At 46.8% G+C, this 18,531-nt stretch overlaps 1 protein-coding gene across 7 annotated transcripts in view; it reads left to right on the plus strand.

Moving 5' to 3' along the window:
* The window catches only part of FN1 (fibronectin 1), a 52,007-nt gene extending 33,844 nt beyond the window's left edge, over window positions 1-18,163 (plus strand). For 2 of the 7 annotated variants that reach the window (XM_048310339.1, XM_048310344.1), the window contains 20 exons: window positions 821-910; window positions 1,038-1,307; window positions 1,657-1,773; window positions 2,128-2,292; window positions 2,962-3,117; window positions 3,864-3,977; window positions 5,627-5,896; window positions 7,694-7,881; window positions 8,915-9,002; window positions 9,180-9,356; window positions 9,584-9,673; window positions 9,878-10,057; window positions 10,603-10,692; window positions 11,509-11,975; window positions 12,518-12,656; window positions 13,547-13,711; window positions 14,768-14,893; window positions 15,459-15,565; window positions 16,100-16,210; window positions 16,548-17,405. In XM_048310339.1, coding sequence (XP_048166296.1) covers window positions 821-910; window positions 1,038-1,307; window positions 1,657-1,773; window positions 2,128-2,292; window positions 2,962-3,117; window positions 3,864-3,977; window positions 5,627-5,896; window positions 7,694-7,881; window positions 8,915-9,002; window positions 9,180-9,356; window positions 9,584-9,673; window positions 9,878-10,057; window positions 10,603-10,692; window positions 11,509-11,975; window positions 12,518-12,656; window positions 13,547-13,711; window positions 14,768-14,893; window positions 15,459-15,565; window positions 16,100-16,210; window positions 16,548-16,622 — 3,185 coding nt within the window. In that variant the 3' untranslated portion in view covers window positions 16,623-17,405. Of the gene's footprint in view, window positions 1-820; window positions 911-1,037; window positions 1,308-1,656; window positions 1,774-2,127; window positions 2,293-2,961; window positions 3,118-3,863; window positions 3,978-5,626; window positions 5,897-7,693; window positions 7,882-8,914; window positions 9,003-9,179; window positions 9,357-9,583; window positions 9,674-9,877; window positions 10,058-10,602; window positions 10,693-11,508; window positions 11,976-12,517; window positions 12,657-13,546; window positions 13,712-14,767; window positions 14,894-15,458; window positions 15,566-16,099; window positions 16,211-16,547; window positions 17,406-17,446 lie in introns of those variants that run through there. The other 5 variants (XM_048310343.1, XM_048310345.1, XM_048310342.1 and 2 more) reach the window with 4 other exon arrangements.
* The last annotated feature ends 368 nt before the right edge of the window (window positions 18,164-18,531 follow it).

Here is an 18,531-nt window from a genome sequence, read left to right on the forward strand (position 1 = left end):
GTGGTTTGACCTCTAGCTTTACCCAAGTTAAAGCCAAACCACAAGCAAGTTTTTTCGTATCAATCCAAGGACAGTGGTGAATCAGGCTATGAGGCAACTGCATTGATTTGCAGCCTGGTTAGGTATTAACAGTAAATACGTGTTATTCACCTGGTTTGCCAGTAATGTCAAGGACTTCCAGTGCAGAGGTTCAGGGAGAGGATCAGAATATGCAAAAGGTCATTGCTCCTTTGACTTTGTATGCTCAGACCAGAAAACCCATACTGTTTGGAGCCTTACAGGACATGGCAACAAAATGTGGGCATTTTCCAAAAGCTGACATTAATTTTTGGGGCAAAAGCTGTGTAGTATTTATAGTTGGGGTTTTTTCCTCACTATCCTAGAATCAGGTTGGTTAAGGGAGGGACAATACCTGCTTTCAGAATAAAAAACTAAATCTGGAGCTTGTCTGACTTAGAATAGCTGTGTTGGAAATCCTTGGCCCTATTTCAGTTTATATCAGCTAAAGCTGTGGCCTGGTGCATAACTAAACTAGTAGATAACTAGAAGGGACCCTGTAAAAAGGTAATTGCTTCTAGTCAATCTCCACAAACTAAGGGAGCCCTGACATAGGATATCATGCTCCTTCAGGCTAAAGCACTGCAGGGAACCATTATGCCACAAAAATAACTGATTTAAACTTTTGGTTGTCCTGGAGGCTCAGATCTTCCATCAAGCAAAACCTGATTGTCTGCTAAGAAATGCAGTTAAAATTGTGTAGGTTGATTCACTTCTTGCTGTTAGCAAAGTACATCCAAATTCCTGTTCTTCAACTCCACAGACCTGCTCCCTGGTACTGAATATCTGGTGAAAGTCTACAGTGTTTCCGAGCAGCGCGAGAGTGCGCCTTTGTATGGAATCCAGAAAACAGGTACTTGGATGCACATGTGGTTAATGCCATCCTTTAAGAATTCATTAATGGGACTTCATTGCTTTTTTCCTGTGATGACACCAAGCAGTTTGGTTGAGGTCAGTCCTGTGTCTCTTGAAACACCCAGGTCTCGATTCCCCCACCGGCCTCGACTTCTCAGATATAACCGCAAACTCCTTCACGGTGCACTGGATTGCTCCTCGTGCCACCATCACGGGCTACAGGATCCGCTACCAGCCGGAGCAGGGCGGGGCCCGGCCCAAGGAGGAACGTGTGCCTCCCTCAAGGAACTCCATCACCCTCACCAACCTGCTGCCAGGCACCGAGTACGTGGTCAGCATCATCGCCATCAATGGCAGGGAGGAGAGCCTGCCCTTGGTTGGCCAGCAAACAACAGGTGAGCCTTGAGGGAATGCTGGATTTGGAGTGTCCTCTAGCAAGGCAGTTTTTGTTAAACCACATCTCCCCTGCCAGCTTCACTCGTGAGGAAATGCCTGTTTACTGAGGTAGGGCCTGATTTAGAGAAAGGTGGTAGGACCCATGCTACTTTCAGGTGTTTCTAGGGCCAGCAGAACTATTTTCATTAAATCCAGTGCAATGCCATATGGTTTTTAACCAGATCCATCTCTTTGGAGAGGAGTGTGCACTGAGCCAGAGGACGGACAGATGAGTAGCGGAGGTATAAGTGGAGTATGTAGCTGATGTACAATTGTGTTGAAACTGTCTTCTCAATTCTGTTTTTCTAGTGTCTGATGTTCCAAGGGACCTGGAAGTCACTCCTACCAGCCCAACCAGCCTCAGGATTTCCTGGGATGCTCCTGCAGTGACAGTCAGATACTACCGGATCACTTATGGTGAAACAGGTGAGGGCAGGCTGTGACAGCCAGTCACAGACCAGAAACTCTATTCTGACACCATTAGAAAGCAAGTAGCAAAGGTACCTTGGACTGTAGTGAACATATAGGTGCCTTTTTTAAAGAAGAGCAAATCCTATTTTGTCTACCCAAAGGGAAAGAACATCTGGAGTATTCCAGTAATTTTAGAGGTGGTTCTGTGTACATATTTCATTCTTGGAATGGTCAAAACAACTTTGACCCAACAACAGGGTTCTGTCTTCAGCTTGATGTTGATACAGGACTGTCCTGGTTCTTGTAGTGATGTTAAATGCATGCTTTACAGATCCATTACATTTCTTTTTTTTAACCTACTTTTCCTAGGTGGAAGCAGCCCCGTACAGGAGTTCACAGTGCCTGGCACTGTGTCTACTGCCACCATTACTGGCATCAAACCTGGTGTTGAATACACCATCACTGTGTACGCTGTAACTGGCCGTGGAGACAGCCCTGCCAGCAGCAAGCCAGTCACTGTCACCTACAGAACAGGTGAGACCTCATTAAATCAAACAACAACAACAAAAAAAAATCCCCCCACAGCTTTGTGTTGGCTTTTCCACATAAATGTGTATCACTGATCCCTGGTTTCTTTTAGAAGCCATGGGCTATAGGGCCATGAGTTTCAGTGGAGCTGTGTATCTTGGTGGCCCAGCATGATAAGTGATGGGGCACAGAAGGGGATCGTGGATGTGGAGGAGGGGAAACCTTGTGCAGTCCAGATGGGGATAAAAGCAGTGCCTGACTGCTCATTGCAGAGTGGAAATCCTGTTGGGCTCTCCTATTGTGGGGTCACTGCTATCTTAACTCTAGTGCATCACTGTCAGATTATGTGATCCTGAGGAGACCTAACTTTCTAACTCCAAGACTGTTGTCTCCCTCCTGATTTGGATATAGCTTAATCCTACTCCTGCTGTAGCTGCAGATAAAGGCATTTAATAGCCTTTAAACAACAAAAATCCTCAGCTAACATTGCTATGAGATCAGTCACCCACACATCATGGTTAAGGCTTTTTTGCTCTGGGCTAGCATGAGGCACAGATAAATAGCAACATGTGTTTTCTCTTCCAAGCAGTGCAGAATAAAATTCAGCCAGGACACAACAGTGGAGGGAGGGTTTCCTGTACCAACATACTCAGAAAAATTATTTTTATTGCCCAGAAATAGACACACCATCCCAGATGCAAGTCACCGATGTCCAGGACAACAGTATCAGCATCAGATGGCTCCCTTCAACATCCCCAGTCACAGGGTATCGAGTGACTGCTGTCCCCAAGAAGGGACACGTGCCCACAAAAATTAAAAATGTCCCTGCAGGTAAGAGTCATGTCATCCTTCAGTGGATCTGTAAAGAATGCAGGATGTGACCACTCAAATCTTGCTGCTGCTTGTACCTTTTCTTGCCATCCTGATGACTTTCCATTGTGGCTCATGCAGGAGAAGCTAGGGCAGATTTTTGCCCCAAAAGTTTTGTATTTCTTTGACACCACTGTATTGCAAAGGTTTATTCTTGGCAGCCTCAGTGTGCCTGAAAAGCACCTGCATTTCAAAGAAATACCATTGGTTTTCTAGCATCCAGCAAAACTTGCTCTGAAATCCTTCTGGAGGTCACATAATGTGACCCTTGCTCATAGCATGGACTCAGTCACATACACCACAGGTGTGTAGTGTAGTACCTGTGGAGCCTGCTGTGTCAGCTCTCAGGAGCACTGCATTTTGTGGGATCAGCAGAGCACTTGGGGATGCTTGTGATGCAGCTGAGTTGATGGTCAGTCTTTACCCTGGAAAATGATGAAAGCTGCTCTCCCTGTGCTTTGTTTTACCCACTGTGCTAACCTGCCCTTTCAGCTGTGCAGCCTTGGGGCAGGTACAAATTGCAGTTGTGCACTGCCAGAGAACGATGGTGCAATTTAAAGGCAAATGTAATTTGTCAGTCCCACCTTGTTTTAATTACACTTATTTATGGTATGGCTTAGACAGGCCATTCAATCAAGGCTGTTTTGAGGCCAGCTCTCTGCAGCTTTGTGCTGTTCTTTCTGACTGATGGTGTTCTTTCCTGCCAGATCAAACTCAAGTCACTATTGAAGGTCTGCAGCCCACAGTGGAGTACACGGTCAGTGTCTTTGCTCAGAATCAGAACGGAGAGAGCCAGCCCTTGGTTGATACAGCTGTCACCAGTACGTATTTCACTTCATGGGAACAAACACGTGTTTTCTCTTGATGTCTGAACCTACTATCACGTTCCCAGGGAAAGCAAAAACCAGGGTCCTGGTCTCCAGGAGAGAGTGAGGTGGTTTGCCCTGTGAGAAGTACCATGCACCTAAACTGCAGATGCTGGCACAAATGCAGTCCCTCTGCCTCAAACACTGCCAAAATGCAATTTCCTGCCTCCTCAAAATGCTGCGCTTCTCATTTTCTTTCACTAAAGCCACAAAGTCTTTCGGGGTTTTGTTTGCCATCAGCCAGTCAGTGGATAAAATGTGCCAAGATCTCCTTTGTGTGGAGCTAGATGGCAAAGGTGATTCCAGTTAAGGAACTGGACTGGGATTGGGAGCACTTGCCCTCTGTGAGGGAGTAAAGGAAACTACATGGATTATACCAAGAATTTGGGATGAAGCACTGCAAAAGAAAGAACAATTCCAGGTTTGAGGTGCCCTGTACAAAGCAGCAGTCTGCTCAGGACACAGGAGGGACCTCGTAACTCAGGGATATCTCTGAGGTAAAGTGCCTTTTGAGGGACACCTCTGGGGTAGGGATTTGTGTGATTGTTACTCTGCTCAAGCTTGTATTCAAAACCACAACTCAGCCCCAAACACTATAGACAACAGGAGCTTCTCCAGACCTTTGCAGAGATGGGTGAAGTCCACATTCAAACCAACAAATTCCTGGACAAAAATCACCTTTGCCAACTAGAAAATGTAGAAAATTGAGGACTAATACAAAATGGCAAATGAAAAATTGGAAACCTTACAGAAAAGTAGGATTTTGATCCAATATAAAAATGACACGCTACATCCTCCCATTTTGTGTAACAGATGTGTGTATTTCTGTGGTAGCCACTCAGACTTCTGAGGAGCAAGGCTCGCTTCCCCTGCTGTCCTGCACTGAGCTCCCACCTTGCCAGGAAAATCCCATGAATTGGTTTAATTGGGAGGAGTGCGTATCACCCAGCTGCACCTGTGGACATTCCCTGTGCACTCAATACAAAGCTGAAGTGTTTCTAACTGATTTTACAATATAATGTGCTGAGTAATTTTGCTTTCTTGATGAGTGTGTTAATTGGGTATTAATTTATGAAAGAAAATAGCGGGATGGATTCTCCTTGGACTGGCACTTTGCACAGCAGCTCACAGTGATGAACAGCAGGTGCTGTGAACCCAAACTTACAGAGTCAGGTGGGTTCTCTGGCTGCTTTTAGCACTAGTGACCATTTACGTGGGAGAAATGGGTCTTAAAATTCCCATTGCTTTTTTTTCTCTTGTCCACTTTTAAAGTAGCTTCATGCTACTAGAGTTGTGTGAAAAGGGTTTTGGTGCCAAGTGGACTCAAGAATAGGTAAGAATTGGTGTCCTGGCTGCTTTGAAGGTGGCAGTGCAGGTCTTTTTGGTTTCCACAAGGCAAAGATTGCCTTCCTGCTGCCTGGCACCAGCAAACTCAGCCTTAGGGATGTGAGCATGTGTGCAAGGTGCAGCACAGAGGAGAATCCAGTGCCCCCTTGCCACGCCAAACCAAAAACTGCTTTGCATGTAATCGAAATGCTTTTTATTTTCCTCACCCACAACCTGCTTTTTATCACTTAACCTCTTACCGTTAATTTGCCTAACAGACATTGACCGCCCTAAAGGACTAACATTCACTGAGGTGGATGTTGATTCCATCAAAATTGCTTGGGAAAGCCCGCAGGGGCAAGTCACCAGGTACAGGGTGACCTACTCAAGCCCTGAGGATGGAATCCATGAGCTATTGCCGGCCCCAGGTGGCGAAGAAGACACTGCTGAGCTGCATGGCCTCAGGCCAGGTTCTGAGTACACTATCAGTATCGTTGCCATATACGATGACATGGAGAGCCTGCCCCTCACTGGGACCCAGTCCACAGGTACAGCTCCCACCACCCCAGCAGGCCATGGCAGCAGCGGCTTCTGCCCCGAGGGGTAAAGTGTGCTTCCATGTGCAACTGGTGCTTCGTGCCGGGACAGCCCCAGGGGCAGCCCAGGGGATGGGATTGCTCCTGAGGGGTGGCTTAGCTGGGGCCATAGAGCTGCTTGCCAGCAGAGTCAGCCTGCACACACATCAGGGAAGGCAGGAAAGAGAGCGGGATTGAAGGAGCAGATCCTAGAGAAAAGAGGGAGGGGTGTCCTGTCCCTGGTCACGGAGCCTGATCCGTGGTGAGCGCTCTCACAGTGCTCTTGTCTTGCCTTTAGGTTATGGGAGAGCTGAAAGCACAGGTAGTGACCAACAACAGAGATGAGGGCAGATTTCATCCCCTGGGGGCTTTGCTGTTGGATGGAGCCAAACGTCAGCAGGAAGGGCTGGGAGATTGCTGAACCCTCAGGTCTCACACAGCCTGCAGATCCCTCACTGGCACTGCTCTAGGGACCACAGCCCACTGCATGCCCGTACCCTGCACCCTCATCACCTCCATGAGAACAGGAGGGTCCCTTCTGTGCCAGGCTGATCCAGCTATAATTCCATGCATTGAAAATTCCTTGATGAAAAAGGAAAATTACTGCAAGGAATTAGCTTAACATTGCTTCCAGCAATATGGAATCCATTGCAAGCTTCCAGCATTACCAGATGTGGCTTTATTACAAAGACAGGTAGCACCTGTGTAATAAAGGTCTCCCATTCATTTGTGGCTGAAAAGCTGGCACTTTAATTCCAGGGGAATTAAATGGAATGAATTCAGTGGGTCCTAGTGTACAGATTTACTGTGCTAAACTGAAGCAAAGTGATGTAATGATGGAACATCTGGCTGACTGCCTGCCAGAAATGCCAATATAGTACTTTTTCAAACCCACCCTCTGTGATTTACCTTTTGTGGGCTGTTCCAAGGTGGATTTGAAGTAATTCTAGACTTTCCATTGACTCTCATGGGCTTTAGATTGAGCTCTGAGCAAAGCCAGAAGGAAGAATTATCCTGTATTTCCATTTTGTAAAACTGGAAGGCTTTGACAGCAATGTGCCATAGTGGGCACTGTGGTAAGGTATATCTTTGTTCTGTTTACAGCCCCAGGCTTAGCAACAGTAAGGCAAGAAAATATTTCAATGGACACTCCTTTTTTTAGGCAAACATTTGTTTGTAAGGATATTGGATGTGTTAGCTTGTGAACAGGCTCTGGTGTGATGAGCCTCATGGCCACCACAGCTCTGCTTTTCCATTGCCTTGCTCGCTGTGTAAGTGGCTGTAAAATGCTTCCCCTCTCCATTTGCAGTATTTTTATATCTTCTCTGCAATTCCTGAGCCTGCTTCCTACTTACTTTTGTAAATCATCCGTTGTATTTTAGAAATGAACAGACAGGGACAAGTGGAGCAGGACTAAACCGTGAGCTGTGTGATGAAAAGCAGAGACTGGTAGAACAATTAAAATAGACTGGCCTACTAGAGATTGAAGCACCTTCCTAAGCCTTTACCTTATATTATAGCAAATGTCATTACTCACTTAACTTCAGGGTTGAAGCATTGATATCTCCTTATTTCTGCTGGAAAGAGTTACTGTAGATTTGAGAATCTCCTCCTGAATGCCATGTCCCTTCCCACAGTGCTTTATGCCTGTGTTTGCACAAGGCACTCCACTTTCCTGGCCTAAACCTGTCTCCTGTTCAGGAGAGAACACTGTCTTATCCAAGGCTGTCTTTTCTTAAACTCACCACATGCTAATCTGGATTTTTGCAGCAATTCCACCTCCAACAAACCTGAAGTTTACTCAGGTAACTCCCACCAGTCTCACCATCAACTGGAATGCACCAAATGTTCGCCTCACTGGTTACAGAGTCAGAGTGAACCCCAAAGAAAAGACTGGTCCTATGAAAGAAATCAACCTTTCTCCAGACAGCACATCTGCAGTCGTGTCTGGCTTGATGGTAACTTTTTTCTTTGTATTGTGGGAAGGAGATGTTGGAAGCAATTTCAGATTCCTGGGTCAAGAACTTCAGTTGGAGTAGATCATTACAGCTCCTGAGGGTCTGGCTCTGAAGCTGATGGCAAGTCAGACTGCAGCTACTCAGTACTGTAGTTTTTTTAAAAGCCAAGTAATTGGCCAGCCGAATCTGCATTCTACCCCCTTCCTCATCTAGTACAGAGTGGATGCCTAATCAAATGCAAATTATCAGGTTCACAATCAAAAGTAACCCAGCAAAATGCTTTTACTCATCTTTCACAAAAGAGGTCAGATAAAGTGATGCAACGTGGAGATTTCAAGCTGTGATATGGGAGCTCTGGCAGTCTATTGCCTATTTTTAAGACATCTGCAAAATATAAGTTAAAAATGCAAGTCTTTTGTGAGTAGGCTTAAATTTGCTATATAGCCATCTTCTCCACTGGAAACACTTCAGGAGTTCCTGAACTGGAGAAGGCTGAAAATCACTGCTTTTATGGTTCCTGCAATCTTAAAAAGATACTGATCTGTTTTTAAGGAGTTTTATGAATCATTTTCAGAAATGAGCCTTTAAAAACATTCTAATCTAAGTGGACCCATGGTCTGATGCAGCCAAGGACAAAAACCCCCATGCTGTTACTTCCACAATTCTCTTTTATTCATATTATTTTATTCCTTATCATAGCAAATGGCATCCATTAACTGGGAAAAATAGAAGGGAAATTAGAGTTTTTCTGAAGAATCAGCTTTGAAGCACAGTTTCTAAAATGAGGGGTGATAAATAAGCTTCTTCCAGGATTTCTTGTGCTCCTGAGTGTGCCCTGCTTGTCAGGGTCCATGTCTGCTCTTTTATTACAGCTGGAAATAATTAGAATTATCCCATCAGTCCTTCCCTGACTTATTTTAAGGCTTCCTATTTCAGTAAGTGGTGACTGAGAAACGTGGCTCCACCAAACACTGACTGAGGAGTATTTCCCCCTGTGCCTTCTCGTAACGTGGTGTAACTCTGTCCATTCTAGGTAGCAACCAAGTATGAAGTGAGTGTGTATGCCCTGAAGGACTCCCTGACCAGCAGACCCGCCCAGGGGGTGGTCACCACCCTTGAAAGTAAGTGGTGGCCCTCCCCAAATGACCACTTAGTGCTGTGTGGGTGCAGTGGCTGGGAGCCTGCTCCATGTCCAAAGTGGGGCTCTATCCAAAGCTCCATCCCAGGCTTCACCAACACTTGGCTGATGATTCCCAGTCCCCACTGTACTGACAGGACCCCTTTTCCTTGTGGTGCAGATGTGAGTCCCCCTCGCAGGCCCCGGGTGACAGATGTCACAGAGACAACCATCACCATTACCTGGAGAACCAAGACTGAGACCATCACTGGCTTCCTTGTGGAAGCCATTCCTGCGGGTGGCCAGAACCCCATTCAGAGGACCATCAGCCCTGAACTCAGGAGTTACACTATCACTGGTAAGTGAGGGCTTCTGCAGCTGCGGGGTCATAGCAGAAAGTACACTGGGTTCTTGTTTTGGGACTCAATATCCTTGATGAGAAATACCGTAGGAACAAAAGGTGGGGAAAAAACATCTGAGGTATCAAGACTAGGCTCCAAGAAGAGATTATTGAAAGACATTCTGATGGCCGTCTTAGGTGGCTTCCTCTCCTTAGCTAACATCTGTGTTTCAACTTCATTTTAGGCTTGCAGCCTGGCACTGACTACAAGATCTACCTGTACACTCTGAACGAGAATGCACGCAGCTCCCCAGTGGTACTGGATGCCTCCACTGGTAATGATCTTGTCTGACCTTTCTGCTCTTCTGAGTAATCACATATGGTAGTTAGGAGTTGTCTATATCTGATCACATTTAATATTTCCTGTGACTTAGAGCAATAGGTTTTACTCCCAAGTTTGAGAAGGGTGTCAAGCACGTGTAGCTCAGGTGAAGCTAGTCTTTTCTGCATTTGACCCGTTTTCTTTTGTTTCCACCCAGCTATCGATGCTCCTTCTAACCTGCGCTTCCTTACAACCACAAGCAACTCCCTGCTGGCCACCTGGCAGCCTCCCCGAGCCAAAATCACTGGCTACATCATCAGATATGAGAAACCTGGCTCACCAGTCAAGGAGATCCTGCCTCGCCCCCGGCCTGGCACCACCGAGGCTACCATTACTGGTGACTGTCTTGTCTGGGAGCTCTTCACCTGAAACTCTTGAATTGAAAGAGAGAGGGAGGGGGAAGGCCTAATTATAAAATGTGTTGATGATTAGCTAATAGACAGAGAAAGTTGTGTTCCTTTATTGTAGTTTCCAGTACTAGAGAGTGGTCCTAGAAGCACACCTGTCCTATAAACACATTCCAATGCACTGGTCAGAGCAACCACCGCATTTGAACAGTTCAGTGTTTGCTTCCACTGTCACCACAGCTGTTGTCCTTTCAAGGAAAAAAGCCCATGATTCTGGCACCCCACCAGGCACACGTGGTGAAGATCCCTTAAGTTTGAGTCTGCGATCCCAGCTGACATGATCAGATTGCAGACTTGCTCTGAGGAGCAGGAGGCTGAGCTCTCTGCACTCTCCTGAAAACCTCAGATCTGAAATACACATACCCGCTACTGTAGCCATACTCACCTCTCACTCTGCCTTAGATCTCACACATAATCATAAAAGAAAAGCAACTCATAAGTCTAAAATTGTTTTATGTCCTCCCTCCCTGCCTAGGTTTGGAACCTGGCACTGAATACATCATCTACATCATTGCTGTGAAGAACAGTCAAAAAAGTGAACCACTGGTTGGCAGAAAAAGGACAGGTAAAACAAAGCTCTGGATTGTTCTGTGCCAACAGGAGATGTCTTCCAGTTGGGGAATACAGTTGGGGAGACATTGAAGGACACTTGTGGAGGACTGAAATAATGTTTTTTAAAATATCCTGTTCACACCACTCAGCCACACCTTTTCTTTGAGTCAAATAGGCTTTGTAAGGAGATTTTCCTTTCTAAGGATGCAGGAGGTACACTTCTAAATTTATATTAATCACACTTACCTGTGTTTGAACACTAGGAACAGAACAGTGTGCTTGGTGCTGGATTCTTGCTTGGGTACCTAATTGATAATTAAATCAGGGTTAACATTACTGTCTAACACTTGATGGCATCAAATGCAGAATCCATTCAATTTGTTCCTGTTGCATTTCTCTTACTTTGCAACTTTCACAGTACAAGATTGAGATACCTATAGCAAGCAAAATACCAGCTGGGCATGCAAATGCAATCAAGGAGCAAGCTTCTTCCTGCTCACCAGTGATTCCTCTTAAAATGATAATCTGCAGCTATCTCTTGTAATCATTTCTTCTCAATTTGAGCAGTGGTGGTGGCATCTTTGGGTTGCAGTGTTTGGAAGTGTTGCTCAGCTGTATGAAAATTTTATACTAACACACTTCTTATGCCTATGTGTGAAAGAGAGAGATAGAAATTACCTTTACAATCACAACAAGGTCATAAAAAGTGTGTTGTGTCTCGGGATAATTGCTAATATTTGATGCTTGGAGTGGGGTAATACAGCTGTTTCATTTGCCATTGTTCCTTTGCCATGCTTTGCTTGATGGCCTCTAACCTTTCTTTGGCCAGATGAGCTCCCCACGCTGATTAGCAGACCACACCCCAACCAGCCCGACATCCTGGACGTGCCTTCCATTGATGAGGGGACCCCTTACCTCACGAACAATAGGTATGACAACGGCAACGGTATCCAACTTCCAGGCTCCTCTGGGCACCCTCAGACAGTAGGACACCAGGGGCAGCAAGTCTTCTTCGAGGAGCACGGGTACAGGCGGCCTGGACCCACCACAGCCACTCCCCTCAGGCCAGGATCCAGGCGGCCGCTGCCCAGCGTGGATGAAGCCATCGAGATCCCGGGATACCAGGTGCCAATCGTCGTGGAGCCCTCGTACCCGCACTCCCGTGGGCCCCGGCGCAACGACACCACAGGGCAAGAAGCCCTTTCTCAGACCACCATCTCCTGGAGGCCGCTGCTGGAGAGCTCTGAGTACATCATCTCCTGCCAGCCTGTCAGCCAGGACGAGGACACTCTGCAGGTAATGGGGCCGTCTCAGCAGAGGGACAGTGTAGCCTCACCTGGGGCAGCCCCCAGTCCCTCTGCTGTGCTAAGGAAGTGGCAGGAATCAGCCTAAAGAGTGTGTTTAACACATAGCTAAGACCAGGATGGATAACATCCTCCCTCCTCTCCTTTATGGAAAAGACTACTGGATGAAACTGCAAAACCAGAATGCTTTGAAATGCTGTCAGCAGTGACACTTCACCAGGGCAGGGGACAGTAAGCTTAGTGGGAGTTTCAAAGATTGAGGTGCTGCTTGTCCAAGCTAAAATACTCCTCCTGTGTTTCCTGTGGTTTCCCTGAAATGGCAGAGCTAACCCTCATGATCCATAGTGCAGAGTGGCCAAGTTTAACTTGGTATTGTTTGAAGTTCTCAGAGTATCTAAGGGGAGTGGTCTGGCTCCATCATGGTACAGAGCATAGGTGTCATCCTGAACACCTTGTCTTTCCTATGAGAGCAGTAACATCTAAAGGGTATTCCCTCCTCCCTTTCTGGTGACCTGGCATTGTCTCTTGTTGCAGTTCAGGGTTCCTGGCACTTCCTCCAGTGCCACACTCAAGGGTCTTACAAGAGGGGCCACCTACAACATCGTAGTGGAAGCCCTGAAGGATCACCGGAGGCAGAAGGTGCTGGAGGAGGTGGTCACAGTTGGCAACACTGGTAAGGAACAGTCTTGGGGAGTCTGGCTGAATCTGTGCAGCCCCTGCCTCATTCCCTGTACTCAAGGTAACCTACCTGGTACCCAAGCTTCACAATGGTTCAGAAAGGAAACTTCTCCTGACAAGGACAGTTCGTAGCAGGACCCTGGGACAAGGGATTTGTGAGGTCCTCTGGTTTTGGATAACTGACACACACTGATGGTGGGATGAGAGCTATCCTGAGCTGCTGTGTAAGCACAGAGAATGTGCTTTGAGGCTCCAGGCACACCCCAAGGCCCCAAGAGAGATCGTGCTTAAAGGGAGTCAGAGTCACTGGTGCCTCATATCTGTCATAGACGGGACCATCAGCTCTTACCCTGATCATCACACACTGAACTCGTGGTTGTGAAGCCACCCACCTGCCAGCCAAGGCACACACCCAAGGTGTCAAATCACTCTGCCCAACAACAGGGTCTGCTCTCCTTCTCCCAGCCCCCTGCCATGAGATAGAACCTGCAACACCCCAAAAAAGGGCACATCATGAAGCTACCAACCCCCTGCTGTTCTCTCAGCATCTTACAGCAAATTTTCTCCTAAAAACAGGCAGAGTCAGATTGTTGCTCACCAGCAGCAAATGCAAAAACTCACACTTGCTTGAAACTTGGCAAATCAAAACGAAAATAGCCTTCATGTCAGTTTTTTTTATCATTCAACTGCTTGGACACATGCAGATGGAAAATAAATCACAGGGAGCTGGGTTGCTGACAGAACCATCAAGTATATGCCCATGGGGTAGTTCCATTCCTGCCAGGATATTGCAAGAAGAAGAAAGTGTGTATTCACTGAAAATCATTCTGTCTTCAGCAGTTCCCATGCTGTGTGTGATGCCTGTTTCTTCTCTTTTTGTTCCAGTGTCTGAAGGACTAAACCAGCCAGCTGACGACACCTGCTTTGATACTTACACTGGCTCCTTCTATTCCATTGGCGAGGAATGGGAGCGCTTATCTGAAACTGGCTTTAAGCTCTGGTGCCAGTGTTTAGGCTTTGGCAGTGGCCATTTCAGATGTGACTCTTCTAGTGAGTAGCTTGCTGTTAACCATCCCCATCCCCACTCTCCCCCAGCACCAGTGCCATGTTTGACAGAACCAGCCTCATCCAAACATGATGCAAATGAAGGCAGGATCTGAAGTCGTTAAACCAAAGCAGTGTTTTGCATCATGAGAAGTGATGGAAAACTTTGGTTACCTCTGAGCTGTGCAGCTAATCTAGAATTGCCATCAGCAGCAATCAATATTGTATTGATAAGTGATGTTTTTACCTTGCCAGACATGTCTGGGTAATATGGGGAAGTGTGGATTTCAGTGGGTATTACAGCCAGTGCTGGTATTACAATAAATCTGGCTTGCATTGCAGGCAGCCTTTGCAAAGCAGCTCGCAAAACCAGTTTTCTAATTTTCTAACACTTCTGCCCAGGGCAGTAAGTTTTATTCTTTGCAGAACTGTGGTTTACATGGAAGAATATCCGACTTGATGTAAGGGAATGGAACAAAAGTCTGTGATTGAGCAGTTTAACACAACACATACCCAACTAATTAAAATTAGGCTTTTAAATTGTGGGATAAGCTCAGCAAAGAGATTATTTCTGCAATTTCCATAGACTCAGAGGAGTCTATGCAAAGACACTTAATTTTACAGGAAAAGACACTTATTTTACAGGATTAATATTTATATTTCATTATTTGATACACATGGCTTACCCATTGTGTCTTGCAAGATTGTGGTGAAGTTTATACTGGGTATTTGTCCAAAAAAAGAGCATTTAAAATATTTTTCTCTCCTTTCCTGCCCCACATCTATTAAATTCCTTTTCATTTCTTTTCTTCTCCTATGAACCAAACCTCCTCTCCCCATTCTTTGTCACATCCTACTTTTTTCCCAACAGCCTCTACACATTTCCCAGTGCTGGAACAGCCTTCAGCAGTTAAAAACTGCCGGAGCTGAACCCATTTCCTCCTTGGGACTTAGATGAACTGAAAAGATTCTTTCTCCTGCCCTTCCTGAGACAATGCCAAGCTATTTTCCTCCTGCTGCATGTGGTATAACTACTGATTCTTGTTCCTCTGCCTTCTCCAGAGTGGTGCCATGACAATGGAGTTAACTACAAGATTGGGGAGAAGTGGGACAGGCAAGGGGAGAATGGCCAGATGATGAGCTGCACCTGCCTTGGGAATGGAAAAGGAGAATTCAAGTGTGAACCTCGTAAGTCTCTTTCTGCTGGTTAGTCTGGGCTCCCATTCAGGAAATCTCAGCATCTCAACTCTGTCCTGCCAGGGGGACAAGCAAAGTACCAGTGTATCAGTGCATCTGATTCAGGCTGAACTGTGACAGCTTCAGTCTGTTCTCACAAGAGCTGAAGGCATAAATCTCACATGAGATTGAAAAGAAGGAAAACCTTCTGTTAGCTCAGGTCACAGCACACTGAGCACTTGTCTTCCTCTGGCCCTGGAGCTGCACACCAGGGACATGTCACTGCACTCAGACGGGTGGATTACTCCAGCTGCACTTTCCTGCAGGGCCTGTCACCTCAAGCTCCTCTGGCCTTCCCTCTGTGACTTAAACTTCATTGCTCTTGTCAGGAAAATACCCTCCTGTTGTAGGTTTGAGCTGTGAACATGTCTGATGTTCCCCTGCCAGTCAGGGAGCCTCTGGTCAGACAAGGGGAGCATGCCTGCGCAGGGGCTCCCCTTCTGATCACCAGGCTGCTTTGAGCATATTTAAAGCCAAGCCCAGGCCCTGCAGCTGAGCTCTGCCCGTTCCTCCACAGATGAGACCACGTGCTATGACGATGGGAAGATGTACCACGTTGGGGAGCAGTGGCAGAAGGAGTACTTTGGGGCCATCTGCTCCTGCACTTGTTACGGAGGACAGCAGGTGAGCAGGAGGGATGTGTTACGTTGGACACAGGGAGTGGACAGGGGTGGCTGTGCTGGGCTGCACTTCAAAGACTGCTGGGTTTCAGGTCATGGAAAGGGCCCATGGAAGAAGAAAAGTAAGTAGGAGAGCTGAAGTACTTGCATTGGTGCCTGTGTGGTGTAACACAGGAGCAGCCTTAGTGGTGGTGGTGGCTCTGTAGCCCCACGTATGAATGTTCATGAATTAATGGCTTGAAGATGAAGGAGGGTAGATTTACATGGGATATTAGGAAGGAATTATTCCCTGTGGGGGTGGTGAGGCCCTGGCACAGGTTGCCCAGAGAAGCTGTGGCTGTCCCATCCCTGGAAGTGTCCAAGGCAAGGTTGGATGGGGCTTGGAGCAACCTGGGACAGTGGAAGGTGTCCCTGCCCATGGCAGGGGAGTGGAATGGGATGGGCTTTAGGATCCCTTCCAACCCAAACCAGTGTGGGATTCCGTGAGCCCTGGCAGCTCCTTGGCAGTGGCACCGACGTGCCCGTTCTGTCCCCACAGGGCTGGCGCTGTGACAACTGCCGCAGGCCCAGCGTGGAGGTGGCCCCCGAAGGCTCTGCTGGCCACACCTACACACAGTTCACACAGAGGTACCACCAGGCCACCAACACTGTGAGTAGAACTTTCCTTGTCTGCCCTGTCCTGGTGTGATTCTGGCACGGGCGGCGGGGTCTCTGTAGGGCTCGAGGGCGAGAGCAGCATGTGGGTTCGTGCTCCCCCAGCAGTGCATGATGGCCCCCAGTGCACACACACACTGCTTGAGCTCACCCCACACACACAGTGCCTCAGTCCCAGCAGGGCCTCATTGCATGCTCCGAGGCCGTAGTGCATGGAGTGATTTCCAGCTGTGTGCTTTGTGCTGGGAAACAGCCCCACGGGCTGCCAACAGCTCCCAGCACAAACCACACCCAGGACAGAGCTCTAACTGGATTTCCTTCCCTCCTGACAGAACGTCAACTGCCCCATTGAGTGTTTCATGCCCCTAGATGTACAGGCAGACACACAACATCCACGGGGAAAGTAACATCAAGCAAGACTTCTTGCGGCCATGGCAACAGACAAACCAAAGTATAAATCCCTATGTGCCACGATTACCATCCAAACTGGAGTGATGCTAGCAAAACTGCATCTAGTGAGAATGGCCCCTGCTCTGGAGCCATTTTCCCAGCTTAAGCTCAACTCACAGCTTCTCCAAGCGCCACTCTTGGAGTGTTTCAGACTTTCTCATGATTGATAGCAATTGTCTTGGTTTTGCTCAAAGTGTTGAATTCCAGTCAATATTTTCAAATTTAAAGGGGGCAAAAAAAAGGGGAGGAGGGGGAGATGTGGTAAATCACAAATTTGGTGGGGGATCAAAATACTGAGGGGGAGGGAGGGTGTACAAATTCAAGGTTCCTGTGCTATGCAAGAACATTTGAGTACAACATTACTGAGGTTTAGGGATAGGAAAGTCCACCAAACACTTCTGCTTTCACATAAGCGTGCAGCCAGCAATAAGATAGGAACAGCAAATCCAATCACTGTGATATTTAAAATATGCACAGTCCTAATTCTTTCTTGATGATCCTAGTATTTTTCTAGCTGTATCTTTATATCTCATACTGTTATTTATCAGTTTTGTTCCCCTGACCTTCAAGTGTTTTTATATGGGAATAAAATGTATGGAAGACACTTAGTATGCAGTTGACAAAGAGGAATTTGGTGTAATTATGATCAGTGATTATTTTTATACTGTAAGTGCCAAAGCTTTACTACTGTGGAAAAGAAAAAAAACCAACTCTTTTAATAAAAAGATTTACAAACCAGACATACAGTTTAAGTGATTCTCTTTGCTGCCGTGGAATTTAGGATGAAGATGCTTATTCTGAGCTGGATTATTCTGAGCTGGATAATTCTGAGCGGGATGATTCAGAGCTGGAGTAACATTGCCTTGACACAAGATGGAACAAACATGCCCAAGAAGAGTGAAGTAAACCTCAAGAGAATATTGGTAGAGCAGTTTGTTAATTAAAAGCTTTCAGCTGCACCCCGGCCCTGTAGAGCGCAGACAGTGGGTAGGTATGGCCCGGACAGGAGGCACAGGCTTGCTTTGGGGCAACAGGGAAGGGAAGGAAAGGCAAACAGCCCCTGCTTTTGCTGATGAACTGAGCTAGGGATGGTTCCATACCTAGAGTTAAATAAGCTTTCAGAATTAAATAAGCTTTCAGTGGCACAGTTGCCAGAATTAGTGAGACTATCCAAACCTGTGAAGTTGAATGATTCAGAACCCAGCAGGAGCTGGCACCAACTGGGTCTAAGCCTGGGTGTTACAGGCACAGGCCCCTTTCTTGTCTCCTGTGCTTCTACCTCACAACCCTTTTGCAAACAAAGCCAGTGTGGATTAGAGTGAACCAAACCAGCAGTGAGTCCCTTTGCTTGCGCTGCCACGACCTGTACAGCCTTCGCAAACGCAGGACAGGACAGGTCCTGTCAGGATTGCTCAGCCCCCTCCCCGGCTACACATGCACTGTACTGCTCCAGTCACTGGGATTCTCTGGATCCAATAAAGCATCACATGAAAACATGGTTTGGCTTCTTGACATGTGGCAGTTGCTGTCAGGGATTGCTATCTACAGAGCACCCCAAACCTCTGCAAAGAGTGGGGTGGTTACAGCAGCAGTCAGTTCTACCCCCGCAGTGTTCAAAAGCCAAACAAGTCCCTTATAAAACCTGAGAACTAGAACTAGCCTAGACAGAGACACTGAGTAATTTCCCATTAAACTAGATTGGTTTTCCCAAGTTAGGGCTACATATTTTGGACCAGAGAACAACTCTGCAACAATCCTTTCATGGTAAATAATTCACTTTGCTGATACACTGAAGAGGAGTCATAGCCCACCTCCTCTCCTCTGTCACATCACTTGTACCAGCAGCAAACATCTCCCTTCCCCACA

Source organism: Corvus hawaiiensis, chromosome 7, assembly GCF_020740725.1.
Source record: "Corvus hawaiiensis isolate bCorHaw1 chromosome 7, bCorHaw1.pri.cur, whole genome shotgun sequence".
Lineage (NCBI taxonomy): Eukaryota > Metazoa > Chordata > Aves > Passeriformes > Corvidae > Corvus > Corvus hawaiiensis.